This window comes from Sardina pilchardus, chromosome 15 (assembly GCF_963854185.1).
Source record: "Sardina pilchardus chromosome 15, fSarPil1.1, whole genome shotgun sequence".
In the NCBI taxonomy this organism is placed as follows: Eukaryota; Metazoa; Chordata; class Actinopteri; order Clupeiformes; family Clupeidae; genus Sardina; species Sardina pilchardus.
The window spans coordinates 18252126-18267888 of record NC_085008.1 but is presented as its reverse complement, the minus strand read 5'-3'; the positions used below and the strand labels follow the sequence as shown (position 1 = coordinate 18267888).

At 41.9% G+C, this 15763-nt stretch overlaps 1 protein-coding gene across 1 annotated transcript; it reads right to left on the bottom strand.

Annotated features, from left to right (window-relative positions):
- Nucleotides 1-271: 271 nt before the first annotated feature.
- On the bottom strand, nt 272-10523 carry lnp1 (leukemia NUP98 fusion partner 1). The gene is made up of 4 exons (XM_062556442.1): nt 9992-10523; nt 4536-4775; nt 4147-4239; nt 272-2346 (listed from the first exon to the last, which is right to left on the bottom strand). The coding sequence occupies exons 1-4, from the start codon at nt 10100-10102 to the stop codon at nt 2239-2241; spliced, it is 552 nt and encodes a 183-aa protein (XP_062412426.1). The 5' UTR covers nt 10103-10523; the 3' UTR covers nt 272-2238.
- Nucleotides 10524-15763: the final 5240 nt, after the last annotated feature.

Here is a 15763-nt window from a genome sequence, read left to right as displayed (position 1 = left end):
GTAGCCAGTAACCAATTTAACAGCTAATTTTGGTTAGTGATGTATGATGGTGAAAAATGGTCAAATCATGGCTCGGCCTCCTTAACATAGAGTGTATCAAGTGATGTCCAGTGATAGACTTTGGACATACAGTATCCCCTTGCTCTCATGTAATGAATGGACAAACATCACATATGTCCGTCTTAACTTTATTCCACGTGGTTTTCAACATACCATTTGAATACCTGTATTTACATTCACAGTTCACTGTATATTACAGCAGCTGGGGAGCTAGAGGAAGAGGATACACTGATATTCAGTTATGGTGTGAAAGTGAGTAGACAGTCTGGCACATGTTACAGGTCTATGCATGTATAGGCTATACACAAACACTGTTTAGAGTTGGACAGGCATGATGTGAAAATATAATAATGGATCATTCAACATTGCATACAATATAAGTACTCCCAACCACAATACAATGTCAAAAATCTGTTCGGTGCCGTCAACTGTAATACAAAGGTGGATAGATCTAGTTAAGGTGAACAAAAGGCTAATATCAGTGAAGTCGATATCCGTTAAAAATGTATAGAGCTTTACAAGGAGCAGTCTTGCCAGTCTTTCATCCAAATTGTAAACTCAGACAGTTTGGCATGACACTTGATCGTTTATAGTGAGGTTCTCTCACACACATTGCACAATAAACCATGGCTATCAGAAGAAAGGGGAAACAGTCAACAAAATATAATACAAGTCTAAAATCACATGACTTCATTCAATTATACAAAGTCATGGCTATGGGAACACAAGTACCAGATAGTGATTTCAAGCACTTGTGAAAATGAGCTTCACAGGTTACCATAATAATAATTATAATTTTAAAAAAGTTACTAATATACAGATACATACTGCCTACAGGGAGAGTGCTACTGCTCTCCTCAACACAGGAAATACATGTATTTACACATATTTACATTGTCAGAGTACAGTTTCACTCAGAAACGAATAGAAAAGTTGGTCCCAAGCAATGTTACGCAATGCTCTGCCGTTTTAAATTGCATGTTGGAAAGAGCAACAGAGATGTGGCATTTAAGAAAAACAAAATCAGGTTTAAGTTGACCATGGCTGAAGCATAAATGCATCCTAGCCCTACCCTAAAATACACTGTTTTTGTGGCGCTGTTGATGCTGAGTCTGACACTGGCGTTTTCTACTTAACAAAGGATCTGTTGATACTGCATAAACAATCTGTTCGAAAACACACTTTTGAATAATGATGTAAAATATAATCTGTGGGGTGAGCATCCTAACTCTGTTCCTCTTTCCACTTCATTATTAAACCACAGCTCATACTGTAGTTGTAAAATGGTGAAATGTTGCCCTTTTACCTAGAAATACACACTCATTGGGCAGGAAGAATGTGACATACCCTAGTAAGGATGTAGGGGAGGATAAACGCAAGTAAACCGAGTTTATCTACCTCTGACATTTCAGAAATAGAGTTAATCCACCTCCCAAAAGAGTTTATTCCCCAATTGCAACTTTTAACATTCAAAAATCGCACTGTATTATCCACATTCACAGTATGTACAATCAACAACACTCTAGGGACAATTCAATACCACTGGTATTGCTATAAACATCGGAAAATAACCTCCACCATCATCAAACATGTTCTGAATGCCTCTTTAAAAATCACCAAAAAAAATGGCACAGTCCACCTCACCGAGATCACAGAATTCATAGTTTACCCACGTCCTGTTTCATCATTACATGTTTGTACCCAAGATACTAGCCGACACTGAACTGTCTACACCTCAGATGTCCTGACTCCTGACATTGCCCAACATGAGATCCTCATGAGATCTAGGCTCAACAATTGACCACAAAACGGTTATATGGGGAAGGAGTAACATCCCCAGTTAAAATTGTTTTTCGTGGGCATAAAATCCATTCTCCGTCCACACCCCTTACCCAATACCCCATACCTCACTTCTTACAAAACCAAAAATAAAACCTCAAACTCAAGAAACATATGACCCAGCAGTGGGGGAATTCGGGGATGCATGCAGCCCTGCTACACTCAGGTTTAGGTTGCTCTGTTGGATGTCCTCTGAATATGCTCCAACATGTTCAACCTCAACGCCACGACAAGCCGATCAACAGAGGAGCAGAGTCTGTTGGAAGGGATGGATGGGTCGCATGCAGAGGCAGGAGGAGAGAGGGAAGAGAGGGGCATGCTGGGTAACTGCAGACACCATCAGGGGAACTGGACACGTGCGGATGACCAGTAGAGGGGCGCAGGCATGGCCACTTTGGCTTTGCAGATGGGACACGTGCAATGGTTCCAAAACCACAGCTCGAGGCACTGCAACACAACAACGGACTGTTAGAGAAAGTTGTGACAGCAAGGTATTGCCTGTCTGACATGCTCACTGTAAGATAAACACGTGCTAAAAATAAATCTATAGCGCTCTAGGATGTTAAAGATGTAGTATGGTCTCTGTTGACCTAACAGAGCATATGGAGCTCTTGGAGGCTTGAGGAAAATAATGTATTCATTAGTTCCTTGCACAATCATAATATGTTGGTCTTTAGTGTTTTTGTTTACATTTTTAAAGCCAGAAAAGAAGAAACAGTGTCAACACAGTATTTTTTTGTCCTGTCAAACCTGCATCACTGTATTTATGAGTGACAATTGATGCTGATATAGACAAAGGCCTCTCCAGTGGGTTGGAGTAACACAATGACAGTGAACAACAACAACCACCAGTGGCATGCTTTCACACCCATTCTCTACACACTGCTGCCTCAGTGAAACGTGTAGGTCAAAGATTACTATTGATTTCTGTTGCAGTGGCCGGATCCCATGTAGCCTCCAACTAGTTTCCAGTGAGGGTCGGTGACCTATTTAGCTTCAACCTCTTACCTATCTCCCAGTGATTAAGGACACGACCCTGACCCACCAGCAGACCCTACTGTAGGTCACTCGCACTCAGGCTGTGACCCTTTCGATAGACAACCCATACAGTAGATGACTATACTGTACATCAATATTATGGTGCATTATGAACGGAGGATTGGATTATTTACATTGTTGTGGACTGGTCCTACACCTTACAGCGTAAAGATCAAACAGCAGCACACTAACTTACAGCAGCTTAAGGAAATGGTGAAACCCGCAGTAAGCCACTCCAATTAAGGTCAGACTGAACAAAACATCAGTTTATAAATCAATTGTTTGTATCGCAGAGCAAGCACTAACTGCACATATATGGGCAATGCTGTTTGATGGGCTTTCAGTGGCTAATGGTTGTGAATTGGGCTTCAAAAACAGCAACCCAAAAAAATAAATTATAAATGTTTGGTACAAAACTAATGTAAATGTTTTAAACAAAAAAATCTCTTTAGAAATTTCAAGACAGTGTGCTGGTGTGAGGCATGCAGAATTTGACATTTTTCTTGACCATGAAGCCATGATGCTGTTGACTAGTGGAATCTTCACCTCAGTTTCCAACACCCAACAAAATGTACAAAAATTAGGAGTTGTTATGCTAGCTTCTCCTCTTCAGAATCCTATTGGGGGGGTATGAAACAACGGAAACAATTTGACACCAATTCTGTACATAACTATGACCAACAGCACACACTTCAAAATGGCTGAAAATGGCCCAGTGGTGTCTGCTGCTGATGTTAAACAGTAGCTTTGTGTTGGCACGGCTAGCGTTGGCGCCGTAGGGAGAGCTGGCGGCGGGGGACGTGGTGGTAGTCTTCCTGCTCCGCGGAGAAGGCCGCCTCTCCCGACTTCCTGTGCTCGTCTCCACACTTCCTACGCTCACAGGTGGCTGCTGAGCTGCCACTGCGGGGACGCACCTGCTCCGGTTTCCTTCCCGGCTTCAGGACCAGCCAATCATAATGAAGAATGTCAAAACCTTTTCAGCAGACATTTAAACTAAAAAATGAGTTTTTTAAAAAGGAAAAAAAACATGCACCAGGATAAAGAGGGAATCCAAGTAGGAAGGTGGTCGACTGTCTCTCAGAGTCCTCATTTCATGCAATGACCCATTTCGTCAGAATCATCAGAATTCATTGGCCAAGTTGCCAGAGTATCATAAAACCTGACATGCAACATTTCTATGCTCATGCATAAAACACCCGAGTCTCTTACCTCTTTGTGGAATCGATGTGAGCAGTGCAATTCTTGGACTTGACCATTGCGTTTTTCTTCATGGCAAAGTAGACATACATTATCTGCGTCACCCTGCAACCACATAATCTACACAATTAATCTAGAAGCGTAAGGCCAACTGTAAACAGGAGTAAAACAAAGTCTCAATGTATGTAATCCTCAGTTATATTGAAATCAGAGGCAGACATCCCGAGTTCAGAAAGTACAAGTCCTGCCAAGCATTTGATCCAACCATTAGCAGCCAGATAGATCAGATAATATGTGATATCACCTGTGTTGAGTTCACAGGTAGAAAGAATATACTTTCTGAAACCGGGATGTCCGCCTCTGATTGAGATGATGTGTAATGTATGGTTGCTGATATTCACCAATGACATGACTTTCTGGTTGCGGAACCGTAGCCTCTTCTCGAAGGACTCTGCGAGCTCGGGGATGGGGGTGATGCCAGACGCAGGGATGGTGCTCTTGCGGCTGTTCTCGTCAGAGGAGACGCGGCGTGCGCGAGGATGCGACCGGACCTCCTTGTCCTCTCGGCCCTTCATGTGCGCGGGTGCAGGAGCCATTGCAGCTGCATGGAGCCGGTTCAGGTGCATCGCATCCAACTGTGACTGAGGTGACAAGAGAGAGGGAAGAAGAAAGAAAGAAAGAAAGAAAGAAAGAAAGAAAGAAAGAGACAGATAGAGGTAGACAGGCAGAGATAAGAGAGATTATATGACTTCCTCTGGTGAAGATGAAGTTGTTAATCTGGTGAACATGTGAGGTGTTTTCAATATACAGCATATCAGGAGTTACGCACTCAAGGCCATGACTGAGCATTCCTTCCTTGGAACTGCAGTGATCCAGTGACTCACAGCATATGATAGCCCAGATTACCTATATGTCATAAACCTTAACCAATTCTGTCAATTTGACAATTTGGGAGTGAGATTGTATTGCATCTGTCAATACTGAGACAAATGAGGTAACAGTGTCAGTACACAACAGACATTTTACAGCCAAGAAGGGCCAAAAGCTGAGTGTCTTCCCTGACTGATTTCAACATGTGTCAGTCTCAGTCATGTGCTGGAGTCACTCAAGGCGTCTGGATGATCAAGTTCCCAGTTTTGTCCCATGCTGCTCTTTCAGAGTCAGTCAGGAAGACGTGTTGAGTGATTCACAGTGAGGGGTGGTGAGTTCTTTTCCTTTCATTTGTGAATCTCATTCACCCACCCATCCTTCATTCTTTCTATGCATTGATCATGCATTGAAGGGATCAGTGGCCTATGATGACAGACAGGCTTGTTCTGAAGCTGTTAACAGTTTTAGTAGAGCCCTGATGCAGAAGTGTCTCGGGTCCATTTCCCACAAGGGCACAGGTTCAATTCCAGTCTTATGTAATTTCCTCGAATCCATTCCCCATCTCTCTCCCGATCATTTCCTGTCATATCGCCAATGTCCTGTCAATAACAACTGAAGAAGCCCGGAAATGAAAGCTAAAATATGGGTGCCTCATCCTGTAAGACAACTCGTAACAGATGATGACACAGAACAACACCCATAGTCTTATAATTCTAGGAATAGAAGCTGTTTACCTGAACATGAATAACAAAAGCTTCCCGCAGAAGCGATGTACAGTTTCAAGCGACACTTTTCATGCAATTGTAGCCTGGACACAAGGACTGTGCACACAGTAGCCTATCAGGAAAGATTCACTCACACATGATGATAAAGGCAACCGTGTGTCAACAGTGTTTTCAATAATTGCAAACTGTGATGTAACTTTGTTATGTGATGAGCAGCATTGAACACAGTGCATGCAGGTTCAGGATGGGTTGCCATCAGAGTTATGTTTATGGTGTCCTCAGGGCAACTGATACGAGAGCTACGTGAGGACAGGGCTTTAGGAAGAGCAGGTTAATCATAGGCTACTTCTGATGGCCCAGAATGGTTGTCTAATCTTATCACCCTAAGCCACAGTTAGGCAGCTTGGCCATATTTAGTAACTATTGTCCATTTACCGTACCTCTGTAATTACTGTAAATACCTCTGCAATCATTTAGTCATCCATATGAAACCTTAGTTCGGATGGAAAACAACATCACAGATGCAGCTACACAGAGGCAAAAGGTAGAGGAATGCTGAGGAGAATGCATATATTAAAACTAAAACATATATTAGTATTATTATTGTTACTATTATGATTTTTATGATCATAATAATAATTATTAATAATAACAACAATAATAATAATAATAATAATAATAATGTTCTTAATATTCATATTATTATTATTAGGCTATTCCTCTGTACTCCTGTTTGGTGTTGAGGTATATCATACAATTCATTATTAATATGCAAACATCTTAATTTTACCTCATTTTTCACTGGATAGGAAGATATTATGATTAAAATACCTAATACATACCACCACAATACTCTATATTCATATCTAAATAATTACTGAATATAGCTTTTTGTGAGAAAATACTCAACATGTGAATATGGGCAGCGCACAAATGGTAGGCTTTGTGCCTGAATTTGCAAGATGTTCTGGATATTTCTTGTTATTATATTAATTCTATCCCATTTGATACTTTTGTAATATGAAAACATCCTATTTAGAATGAAGACGTTTCCTAAAATTATAATCCATATTTTCCTGTTCATCAAAGCTGATTACACCTTTATGTAAAACTTTCATCCTGTTAATCTGGTTACTGAATACATGCTGTTTGCATGTTCCTGGTTAGATTAGATGGTGTTCTTTGATATGATACGATATGTGATAAGATACTGATATGATGTTATGTATATTATGATATGGTATTATGTTGATATATTAGACAGGTGAATTTTGGGTTGACCTACTTAATCTGTTTCATCTGTGTTTACAAGTCATCACACAACGCCATCATGAAAGTCATGTTCTTAGCTGTTACCAGTGTAACAATTCTGGCATAAATATATGCTGTATAGTGATACCCCTTCCTATACCTGTAATATGTTTCAAATTGTAAATGTATACAAATTAATGTTAAGCCGCAATAATATATGCAAATCCATCAAAACATTGCATCTCCAATAGTTTAGACTTGACTAAAAATGAAGCCATTCAATGAAAACTCTAACATTCTTGCATTTAACACTTGCAAACCAACAGAGCATTGTTTTCAATGTGGTGGTTGGATACAACCTCTGTAGGAGGCATTACGCATAAACCCATGCTTTACTTTGATAGCTTTTGATAACATAATAGGATAACCAACCAGTGATCTTCTTAAGAGTGTAAACCCATTGCCTGTTCAGCTCTTTCCAGTGACCAATAACGAAATAGAGATAAGGCCAACTAAGTCAACTAAATTAATGCATTTTAGAATAATAAAATGAATGTTGCAGTTCACTGGTGCATGCATGCCAGGCAATTGCCATTGACTGAAGTGACAATATCTGGCTTATGGTTCAGGAGCCTGGCTGCTGCCCAAACTCCAGTTCATCACACCAAAGCTCCTCTGTCTGCACTGCAGCATAGTACAGTTAATCAACAGGGATGACATTATTGATAAAGTGACCAGAGCTCAGCTTTATTGCCACAGGGAAATCTTTTTTTTTTATTGCTGACTACAAACTGAAGTGCCAACAGTGACAGGATGGTAGAGGCCTGCACACTGTTATAAAAGCTCCCAGGCATCGTTTGGACCGGTGAGCAAGCAAACATGCAATACTCAAGCTCACAAGCCCTTTCAATAGACAAGGTGCACAAAGGCTCTTCCTGTACACTCATTTATTTCCGGTGGAAATTAAACTGTTGTAACGGCATCTTTTGTTATATTATGCTCGTTAAATCTTCCACTCTGACACTGAATATCTTGTTCAACTAATAATAACAATTTCAACACATATACAGTAAATCTTTCTTTGTCGTAACGTGCTGATTCCCAGGTGCAGCATCCAACCAGGTCCATACCAATAGCGGCAGGCTCAAACACACCTGGCCCCATCGGAAACAAATGAGCGTACAGAGAGCCTTTCCTGCATGTAGCCTATAAAGCCATTTCCAAACCCTGTGTTGTCCTCACTATCTGCAGCATGTACATGTAAGGCATTGACCCTTGCATCCCTGTGCGTGTGTGAAAAGTGCTTGCATGAGAGAGCTCAAATGAGAGGTGAGAATTGAGAGTGGGCTGTGTGTGTCTTTGTGTGTGTGTGTGTGTGTGTGTGTGTGTGTGTGTGTGTGTGTCTCTGTGTGAGCGAGTGAGTGAGTGAGGGTGTGTGTGTGTGTGTGTGTGTGTGTGTGTGTAGAGAAGGTTAGGAAATGATGCCTCCAGGGGTGCATGAGAACTAATAATGGGTCACCATTTCAACATGTCACATTCTTTGACATTCAACATATGTATTGTGTAATGATGTAAATATGTCATAAACTGCATAGGCCCAATTCAATCCCAAACCAGACCTCCCAACTTTAGTCTTTTGAATAACTAATTTAGAACTAACTAACTAATTCAAGTTTTATCAGACACACGCACACTTCAGACACCCTCATAAATGCAACTGTGCAAGACCGTTGTATGGCTGATAGACTCGCTAGAGTGATTTTACATAAACCATAACTTAAAAGTCTTAAGCACATGTAAGCAAATGCAGCAAGCAAACATGCAATACTCAAGCTCACAACCCTTTCAATAAAGCCATTTCCAAACCCTGTGTTGTCCTCACTATCTGCAGCATGTAAGATATTGACCCTTGCATCCCTGTGCGTGTGTGAAAAGTGCTTGCATGAGAGAGTACAAATGAGAGGTGAGAATTCAGAGTGGGTGTTGTGTGCGTGTGTGAGAGTGTTTCTGTGTCTGTGTGTGTGTGAGAGTGTTTCTGTGTGTGTGTGTGTGTGTGTGTGTGTGTGTGTGTGTGTGTGTGTGTGTGTGTGTGTGTGTGTGTGTGTGTGTGTGTGTGTGTGTGTGTGTGTGTGTGTGTGTGTGTGTGTGTGTGTGTGTGTGTGTGTGTGTGGTAGCGAATGTTAAAAAATGATGCCTCCGGAGGTGCTTGAGAACTATGGGTCACCATTTCAAATAGGCGCAACACGTCACATTCTTAGACAGTCTACAAATGTATTAATGTTATAATATGAATATGTCATATCTCATTAACTACACATATTCACATATTAATTCCCAGACCAGAACTTCCAACTTTAGTCTTTGGAGTAATTAACTTAGACTACACACTTAAATGCAACTGCGCAAGCCATGGTATGACTGATTTGGCTCTTCTAGAGTGATAACTTGACTTAAAAGTCTTGAGCACACGTCAGCAAATGCAGCATGCAAACATGCAATACTCAGGCACACAAGCCCGTTAAATGAAGCCATTCCTGACACTTTTCTACCTGAACTTGGCAAATGATATATAGAGAGATGCTGCTCTTCCCAATAATCGAGCAACACTATTAGCTTAGGGATCGATCAGACAGGACGCGTTGTGAGGTGCGCCTTCTTTATATTCTTTATATAAGTTGTTTCGTGTGCGCGTTTTGCACGCTGCTTCTGCACCCAGAGGTACCCGTGTTTTGTAGCTCTGCATTTTTCTAGAGCGCCTTTTTTAGAGCGCCTTGCTCAGAGCGCCTCGATTTGTGCAGGCGTTTTAAGTGGGCCCAGCGCGTCCTGTCTGATCATTACCGTAAGACTTTCAGTCACCCAAAGCTGATCTCTGATGATGCTCTATCTCTACCGGGATCATGCACAGTTTCCCCCACGTGCAGATACGCTGCAGAAGCTTAGCTCACCGCCCTGCGCTGCCCGTGCCCGTGCCCGTGTCCTTCTCTAGCGTCAGCGGTAGAGGGGGTCCTTACCGGGCAGGGCAGGGAGGCCCGGCGGTCCGCTTTGCGCCGCGCAGAGTTTCCCCGGAAGCTGTGCTTGCGCTCTTTGGAGCGGCTGCCGTCGTGGCCCCAGTAGCTGCTCATCCAGTTGGTGAAGTTGCCATCGTCGTCCTCGTCATTGTCCAGGACGATGGCGGGGAGGAGCCGGAGAGACAGCTTGGCAGCCGGTAACGCGTGGAGCTCCTGACGGGGCTCCTAGGGGGTCCTGCCCGGAAAAAAAAGGGGGAAAAAAGGAAGAGGGACAAAAATGCAGCAGGGCTGACCAGGGCTGACCAGCCTCTGTGTCCACGAGAGAGAGAGAGTGTGTGTTAGTCTCCGTGTGGAGCAGCAGTAGTCAGAGCTCTGTACGGTGAAGATGCTGCTTCTCCTGTAGTCTCCTCTGTTGCACTGGCTTATCCAGTGGCTCTTGGCAGGCGGGTGCGGAGGAGTGACTTTAGTTACCCAGTGACTGCAGGTAGGGCCAGTGAAGGGCTGTAATTAGATCCCTCTGCTCTGTTTTCAGCTCTCCAACGGTGCGACTCGTTCAGATAAGCCAGCCTCCAAAAATACTCTCTCACACACAGCTTTTGCTCATGCCTTTAAATAAGTGAATCCCTATAATCTATTTACCATGGGGTTGGGCTGGATGGGGGTAAGAGAAAGGGATAGTTTAAGGGGAGGGGTGCAAAAGAGGGATGGGAGAGGCTGGTGGAGTCATGGTGGAGGGGGGGGGGCTTTTAATCTTTCCATTACAGAGGCTCTGGCCTAGGGGCGTCTCCCACACGCTGAAACTCCAATTTTCCCATACTTTCCACTCACTGAGCACATCAAACCTGTCAATAATTATGGAGTGAGGCAGGGAGGACTGCCCACTGTGGCCGTGTATGTGTGCATGTGTGAGTGAGTGAGTGAGTGAGAGAGAGAGAGAGAGAGAGAGAGAGAGAGACAGAGACGGAGAGACAGACACAGACAGAGAGAGAGAGAGAGAGAGAGAGAGGGAGGGAGGGAGGAAGATTGAGCTTGTGATGGGATGTTGTTGATGTTAGTAGTGGGGTCGCTCAACGGGCACAGTGCCCACTCACTTTGGATCCGATAAACAATGACTTCCTTCTCAGAATTTTCACCTCTGGATCCCATCACTGCTAACTGATGTCAACACAGTCCTTACACTACACAGCAAGCAAGACTTTTATGCTCTACTTTACTCTACTTCTATGGAGAGGACAGGACAATTGCAAATAAAACTGATGCATTTTAATTAACAACACTTCAGCATGCTATGCATATATCCTAATATATACATGCATGGTGTATGGCACGTAACGAAACCATCTCGGGAACTGACATTGAGGTTAGCCTCCTTCCTACGGGCACTGAGTTTATTGCAGACTGACCCCGTTTGGGATAGGAAGGCCCCTTCATAAAGCCCAAATCTGGGCCATACTGTCGCACCCCCTCAGCCCTGCCCTGTCTACTGTCCTGCTCCAGTTGGTCATCAGACTTCAGCAGCCTTTGGCTGCTCTGCCGTGTGCGAATATACACACACACACGCGCACACACACACACACACACACACACATGTCAAAAGTTATGCTGGTGCTCAGTGGTTCAAAAGACCCAGTTATTTTCAGTGGGGAGATCTGACATTAGACATTCTTCTACAGTAATCTTAAACAGCGGCTCTGTGGTCTGCCAATTCTTTAAGCCCAATTTTAATGTTAAAAATAAATACAAAAAAGTGAAACATGCCCTATATTATATGAATCTGTCAGTATTAGAGTTCAACATGTACACAAAACACTTACCTGGCACTAGAGGCCACCCCTGCACATTACTGTCAGTTCCGTTATGAGAAATACAATTCTGCATGATAGGAGGTCCCTCCACCGTATCAGTCAATGGGTCCTTGACCTGAAAAACATAGAAGATCTCCGCTTTAATCTAATTTACATGTATGCATACAATATTACATTCTTGCAATGGCAGGTGCTCTAACAGTTGCAACACATGAGAGACAGTCTGAGACAGGGTGCTTGCACTTTCCCCTGTCCCAAGCTGATTTTGTTGACTTGTGTTGTTTACTGCTATCAATTGCCCATGGCATCATTTGATTATTTAGCAGATGGGCAACTGTGCTATAAGTACATCAATAATCATTCATTCAGTTGTCAATGGGTTCCCCAAGAAACCGACCTTTAACCCCACTTAACCAGCCGCATTAGTGTAGGTCCACCAACAGACAGATCAAGCAGAGATTGTTCAGCCTGCCAGTTGGGGTCTTGCTCAGGTAGACAGACTACTGACTCCCTGACCTCTTTAGCTGCCAGAGTGAGATACCTGCATGGCGGCACACACAGACTACTGTATTCTTGGTCAAAAGTAGTAAAACTATCTTTGGCTGCTATTTGAAGATGTTTAATCTTATTATCCTATTGCTCACTGTGTAAGTTGTGTGTCTTGACACAAGCGTGTAAGTTCAAAGGTATCTGTGAACATAACCAGCAACACTAGTATTTTTAGTTACCATTTTGTATCACTCAAAACTTGCATTTCACTGTTATTGCATCTATCATAGCAATTAAATGTGATTCTTAAATTGACACAATATTGAGACTTTACATAGTTCACAGTTCAAAGGCAAGAGAAGGGAGGTATTGTGTTATCAAAACATGTAAATCACAATAATTACACTTTTGATAATCACATTTTTAAATAAAATATGTAATATTTATTTTTATTATGTTTATATAAACATGTAATAGCCTTTAAATATTTCATATACAGTAGTATTGTTTATATTATAAGTGAATAAATAATTAAGGATAAAAAATTAAGGATAAATATAAGCAAAAGATTTAGTTGAAACTTATGAGAAGGACACGCTAGCTGCCTTAACAGCGTCTGACCGGTATAGAGATGTGTCAAAATGACACACTGCGTGTGAGCTCAGGGACAACACGATTTTGTGTTCATTTCGTGTGGTGGCAACAACAACAACAAAAACAAGCAAACAAACAAACAAAAAGGTACATATTTTTGCAGATAAACATTTTGTTGTTTTGAGATAGCTGAACTCTGTTTTTCACCAAGCCAGCCACACAATTGCTGAAATTGACACAAAATGTGTAGTCCCTGAGTACACACAGAAAATGTGTCAAATTTACACATCTCTTCTTAGAGGTGTGAAGGATTTCACACTAGCGAAGGAGGATCTGTCACTTTTGAAGATTCGCCAAACTGCTTCAAAGTGCTGCCTAGAGATACAAACAACTGACCCGTGCTTCTGGAGCTTTGGCCTGGTTGGATGTTCAAGAGCATCTGACCCCATTTCTGCCAAATTTGTGATTGACTTTTCAAGAGCAGTTTTTTAATGATCATTATTTATTACAATTAATTAAAAGAGCTGTGCTTATTTTTTATTTGACTTTGTCTGTAAACTCATATAGCCTTTCAGGACATTGAAAAGAGCTTTATGTTCAGTCAATTTGGTCAATTTGCCCTAAATAAACGATGGTTGATGATGAAGGAGAAAAAGCATAACATGATGATTAGATCTCATAGTATTATAATGTGTGTGTGTGTGTGTGTGTGTGTGTGTGTGTGCGTGCGTGCGTGCGTGCGTGCGTGCGTGCGTGCGTGCGTGCGTTCGTGTGTGTGTGACACTAATATAAGTAGCGTATAAACAGCAAAGCCAGAGAGGGTTAAGATATACAGTATAATGAAGGATCTTTGGCAAAGCTCCGGGCCTTGCCTATCACTATTCATTTCCATGGTAACAGCACAAACAAGTATATCCTAAAATCCTAAAGATATCCTAGATCTATAGGTTCTAATCATAAACTGTCGCAGTAATGATGGTGGATGATGCTGAGGACAGTACAAAGGTAATTGTGCCCATTTGCAACTTTGAAGTAATTTTTAAATTATTTTTTTTTATTATAAGAGGGGCATGTCTAATGCTATTCATTATTTTGTCCAATCACAAAATCTTAATTATCAGAACAGTTTTAAAATCTGGCTTGAGGACTAAACTATCAATTTTGAATATAGTGTTTCTAACAGGAATTTATATATTGCTTTGTTAAAGACAAACTGAACCTTGCCCCATGCTTGACACTCTTGAAAAGTTCTAATCCAAAAGGCTTTAACAGGACCAAGTCAACAATGATGCCAGTTCATAAAAGGGTTATATACTGTATAGATTCACTCATAGTTTGTGACTGCTGCAGTCAGATAACCTTTACATTGGGATCACTGAACCATCAGTCAGTGACAGAACCCAAGTCACATTTGGACTATCTAGGATTACAGTCATATCTAGAGAAAAGGACATCTGTGATTGACAAATGGAATCTTGGCCATTCAAAAGTTCTCATAGAGTTCTTTACAAAACCTTGATTATGCAGATGGTACAGTAGCTGTCCTTGAGGAACGTGTGTCTATGCAGCTGGCCTGGAATGATCTGTACAAAGTTTGTACATCAGTTTCAGCCCTGTCATCTATGACTACTGTGCGCCAACAACTGTGATTGATTGTGTCGCGTGTACCAGCTTGAAGCTACAATTGATCGGAGGACCTATCCAAAATCCTGCTGTGTAGTCTGCAATGAATGGATGTGTCAAATGATGTCTCATGAGTTCTGCTATAGCGAGAACATTCTGACCTACTCGTCAAACGTCATTATTTATTTTCCGACACTATCATGATGCCAGTGTGATAGGCTGCATGCGCTTTTAATCCAAGAGAACAACATACACTCTTCACTATATGGCATTATGACAACAAAAACATCTCTTCCAGGGAACTGAAATGCATTTGAACATATCAGCATGTTCCTTGGTCCTCGAGTGGTATATTGAATAATGCTGGGCATATTTTAGGCAGCAAAATATATACGCATGTTTTAAAAAGGAGTCAGAAATGTGTGTGAAAACTCTGTTGCCATGTATTTCTACCAGTTTACTTCATGTCAAGCTTGTTGTTGTGTTTGGGGACAGTTTGCCTGAGGGCACTTCAATTGAGCTGATGCCTGAACCTCAGTGTACCTCCTCCATCACTGGCAGCAGAGTCACACATAGACTACCCACAATAATGTGACTCAAGAGGATCGAAACCATGCAACAGCAAACACCATGGCATCACATGATAGGATGAGCTTGTTCAGTTGTTTTTGCTTTCAAGTACCAACAGCTCTTGTCAGGTCTCTCCAAAGATATTCAATTAGGTTCCAGTCAGGGCACTAGTTGAAAATGTGCTAAGTGACCATGGGACATAGAATTGTTTCTGTGTGCTTGGGGTCATTGTCATGCAGGTGAACCTTCGGCTCCGTCTGTTGTCCTAAGTGCCCTGAACCAGGGTTTCATTTACTTTCCTCTGTTCAGCTTCCACTGAACCCATTTGAATGAGCATTGTGCGTGATAATGTGCTATGAATACATTTGAACTTGAACTTGAACTTGAACCTTGATTTAGGCCTACCTCCAATATGAAACTCCTCCACTCTCCACTCCTCCACTCTGACATCCCGTCTTGCTGTTGGCTGTCCTTCTGAGTGTTTGTCGAGTTAGTCCCAGGCCCTTCTCCCCCGATTTCTCAGATACAGGAAGAGTTCTGGTTATTACAAACTTTTTCCAATTAGGTTAACTGATATGGAGTGCATGGGATTGTAATAACATAAACATGACTGCCACTAGATGGAGCCATTGCACTCCTCGTAAAATGATCAGACAGGTGTTGAAAAGCAGAAGTTTTTTTACATTATAGGCTT

Bases quoted from the DNA above. Each gene is read 5' to 3' on its own strand.
- lnp1 (XM_062556442.1), bottom strand. From the start codon at position 10,102: ATGAGCAGCTACTGGGGCCACGACGGCAGCCGCTCCAAAGAGCGCAAG. The intron at 4,776-9,991 runs GTAAGGACCCCC...TTGTCACCTCAG, and splicing joins GGGCCTCCCTGCCCTGCCCG to TCACAGTTGGATGCGATGCA. The intron at 4,240-4,535 runs GTGAATATCAGC...ATGTGGTTGCAG, and splicing joins ACCAGAAAGTCATGTCATTG to GGTGACGCAGATAATGTATG.